This window comes from Capsicum annuum, chromosome 12, assembly GCF_002878395.1.
Source record: "Capsicum annuum cultivar UCD-10X-F1 chromosome 12, UCD10Xv1.1, whole genome shotgun sequence".
NCBI lineage: Eukaryota > Viridiplantae > Streptophyta > Magnoliopsida > Solanales > Solanaceae > Capsicum > Capsicum annuum.
Genome location: NC_061122.1, coordinates 230162566 through 230165850, shown reverse-complemented (window position 1 = coordinate 230165850; position 3285 = coordinate 230162566). Strand labels below are relative to the sequence as shown.

The following is a 3285-nucleotide window of genomic DNA, read 5'->3' as shown; positions in this document are numbered from 1 at the left end:
GGAGATTTGTACACATAAGGTGGCGGTGGAGATGGCGAAGGAGGTGGTGGTGACTTGTACTCATACGTTGGAGGTGGTGGAGAAGAGTACACATAAGGGTCTGCTGACACTACATTAGCAACAGCCAATATGGCCAACGCCACTAAAATTTGTGGCAAATATCGACGACCCTTGGCAGGGCCGCCACCGTGAAGCCTCATTTTGCCGGAAAATACACCACCTAGCCTCCCAAATGTGGCTAGTTAAGGGAAGAAAAAAGAAGACAAGTTTAGTTTTTCAGTTGAGAACTGATGCCTTTAGAGGATTCATTGGCCTATCTATTTATATTAACACACTAGTTGTTAGTAAAGAGCTGTCTAAATGACCAATTCAATAGCTCTAATTAACAATCAAAGTGTAAAAAGTATATTAAACTACTCTTAACAGCTGGATCTACAAGTTTTACATCTTGTTTATTAAAAGTCCATCTTTGTATCACTTTGAATATTTCCAGTTTTCCAACTTTTATCTTTATGACAACTAGTAGTTTGTTACCTACTACATAGAAAATGAGAAACAACATATGAATGTGCATAGACATTGATTGATAATTTTTAGGGAAAACTCATCGCCAGGCATCTCAAGTACACGCGATCTTTCATTTAGGCACCTCAAGTGGACATTGGTTCATTTTGGCACTTCAAGTGGCCTTAAAGTGTGCCATTTTGGCACCTTTTGCCTGGTTGGCAAAGCTCGTGCGGAACACTCCGAAAAGGCGCATGAAAGCCTGTTTTTGGCTGTTGTGGCGCCCAAATTGGCCCACCAACAATACATTAACTCATTTTAATTAATTTATACCTTTTTCCTTATTTTTATCCATCTTTTTTGTCAATCTTAAGCTTATTTAATGGTAGAAATTATTGGGAGAGATTTAAAAATTAGATACATATTTAGGAGTTCGTCTTGCCAAAAACATTATATTAACTCAACGCCCATTAATTTATAATTCTTTCGCATTTTTATCCGTTATTTTTGTCAATCTTAATTTATTTAACGGTAAGAATTATTGAGAGGAATTTATATACGCATTTAAAGGTTTGTGATGATTAAATGATAAGCACCTTTTTTTTTATCATTAAGGGCAAAATTGATGAATAAAAATAAAAAATAAGCAACATCAATGAAGAAAAACTAAAAATCAAACAAAATCGATGAAGAAAAATTGAAATAAAACAAAATCAATAAAAAAAAATCAAAATTGAAGCATAAAAACCAAGAAAAATCAGTGAAGAAAATTTGAAAATCGGAGCAAAATTGATGAAAGAAATTAAAAAATAAAGCTAAATCCGTGAAGAAAAATTAAAATCAAACAAAATCAATTAAAAAAACTAAAAATTGAAGCAAAATAGATGAAGCAAATCTGAAAAAAATGAAGTTAAATTCATGAAGAAAATCTAAAAATCAAGTAAAATCAGTGAAGAAAAATTAAAAATCGAAGCAAGATCGATGAAAAAAATTAAAGATGACTGGGGTGCGGGGTCTTTGAAGAAGATAAAGAGGGGAAGAAGAGTGGCGGGGTGGGTGGGGTATTTGAAAAAAAGATTAGCGCGGTGGGTGGTGTGGGTGTTTTAAGAAGAAAACTGGTGGAGTGGGGGTGGCTGGTGGGTGGGTGGGGTGTTTGAAGAAGAATGTTGGTGGGGTGGGTAGGTTAGGGGGAGGGGGTATTTTTTATTTAAATTAATTATTTATAAATTATTTGGGTATTTTTTATTTAAAATTAATTATTTATAAATTATTTGGACAAAAATGACACGTGTCCGCATTTTATTCGTCACTTTCCAGCTCAGCGGAAAGTGTAGCTCACGCACTAATATTATTTTGCTGATTCAGCAAAACGTGTTGAAGTGACACACTTGAAGGCCGCTTGAGGTGCCAAAATGAACCAATGTTCACTTGAGGTGCCTAATTGAAAGATGACGCGTATTTAAGGGGCCTGACGATGGGTTTTGAATATTTCCACTTACTCTATTGACATAGTTTTTTTGTTATTCTGTTGCCACATGGAAGCATCTTATGAACATTGAGATCATAGAATTATTTGGTCTTCTTGTCTGTTTCTTTGTTATTTCTATTTTTCTTAGCAGGCCTATGTTAGTAGTGTGGTTGACTTTGGAAACAAACAGATTCGGAATTTGAAGTTTATAGGTTCGAAATGTTATTGGATTCAAATATAATGGAGTTGAGGTGATCAAATTCTGAGGTGTCGATTATGTCGAATTTATGTCGAGTTGTTCCACATATAGTCAATGAAATTGTGTAGACAAAAGAAAGGAGAGAATGAGTGAGAGTTTCGAGAATCATATATTTTATTATTTCTTTTTCGTAGTAAGAACACACTCATATACTCGGAGATACGTATAAGATAGATGACTTTAAAGCAGATTTTGATTCATTAGATAGAAAAAATCACTAAGATTTCACTTTTTTTTTTTTTGGTTTTTCATCCGGTGTCCGGTACCCGCATTGGAGCCCGACTAATCCGGATTCGCGCCGGGTAGGGCCCCATTCGGAGGGTAGCGCTTCCAACAGAGTTTTCTCCATGCTCAGTGTCGAACCCTTGGAAGATTTCACAATTTGTTTTCACAATTGGATTACCAAAAAGGAAATTAAACAATACTAATTTTCTATATAGTGACTAATTTTGTGTTTTTTTTTTTTCCTTTACCTTTATCAAGCTAAAGTAATTTTTTTTTTCTTTTTTTTGCAAAGCTACACGAAAATTTGTTTTCTCGTCTCTGGTGATGGCTTAAGAAATTACTTATTGCCCACTTAGAAATTTTAAACATTAATTTGCTACACTTAAGTCGAGGGTCTTTCGAAAACAACCTCTCTACCTCCTCAAGCTACTGGTAAGGTTTGCGTATACTTTACCCTCTTCAGACCTTACTTGTTGGAGCTCACTAGGTATGTCGTTTTTGTCTATCAATTTTTTGTACTATTAAATTATGTAGAAGCCTTGGTGGATTCAAAATCATGAGATCTTAGGTTCAAATTTCATTAGAGACAAAAAGCACTAGGTGATTCTTGCCATTTGTTCTAGTCTCGATGGACAAAATTATTTGATACATGTTGCTAGTGAAAGCTAACTGGTATCCGGTGGAATTAGTCGAGGTGTGCGAAAATTGGTTAGAACATCCATTGGAGGTGGTGACTTGTAGTAATATGGAGGTGGTGGTGAAGGTGATGGTGGAGGAAGGGACTTGTAGTAATATGGTGGAGGTGGAGATGGTGATGGTGGTGGGGGAG

General features: G+C 35.5%; 1 protein-coding gene across 1 annotated transcript in view; it reads right to left on the bottom strand.

Annotated features, from left to right (window-relative positions):
- LOC107850123 (extensin-like) overlaps positions 1-200 on the bottom strand; it is a 3601-nt gene extending 3401 nt beyond the window's left edge. The window contains exon 1 of the mRNA XM_047401758.1: positions 15-200. Within this exon, the coding sequence (XP_047257714.1) occupies positions 15-200 (186 nt within the window). The remainder of the gene's footprint in view (positions 1-14) is intronic.
- Positions 201-3285: the final 3085 nt, after the last annotated feature.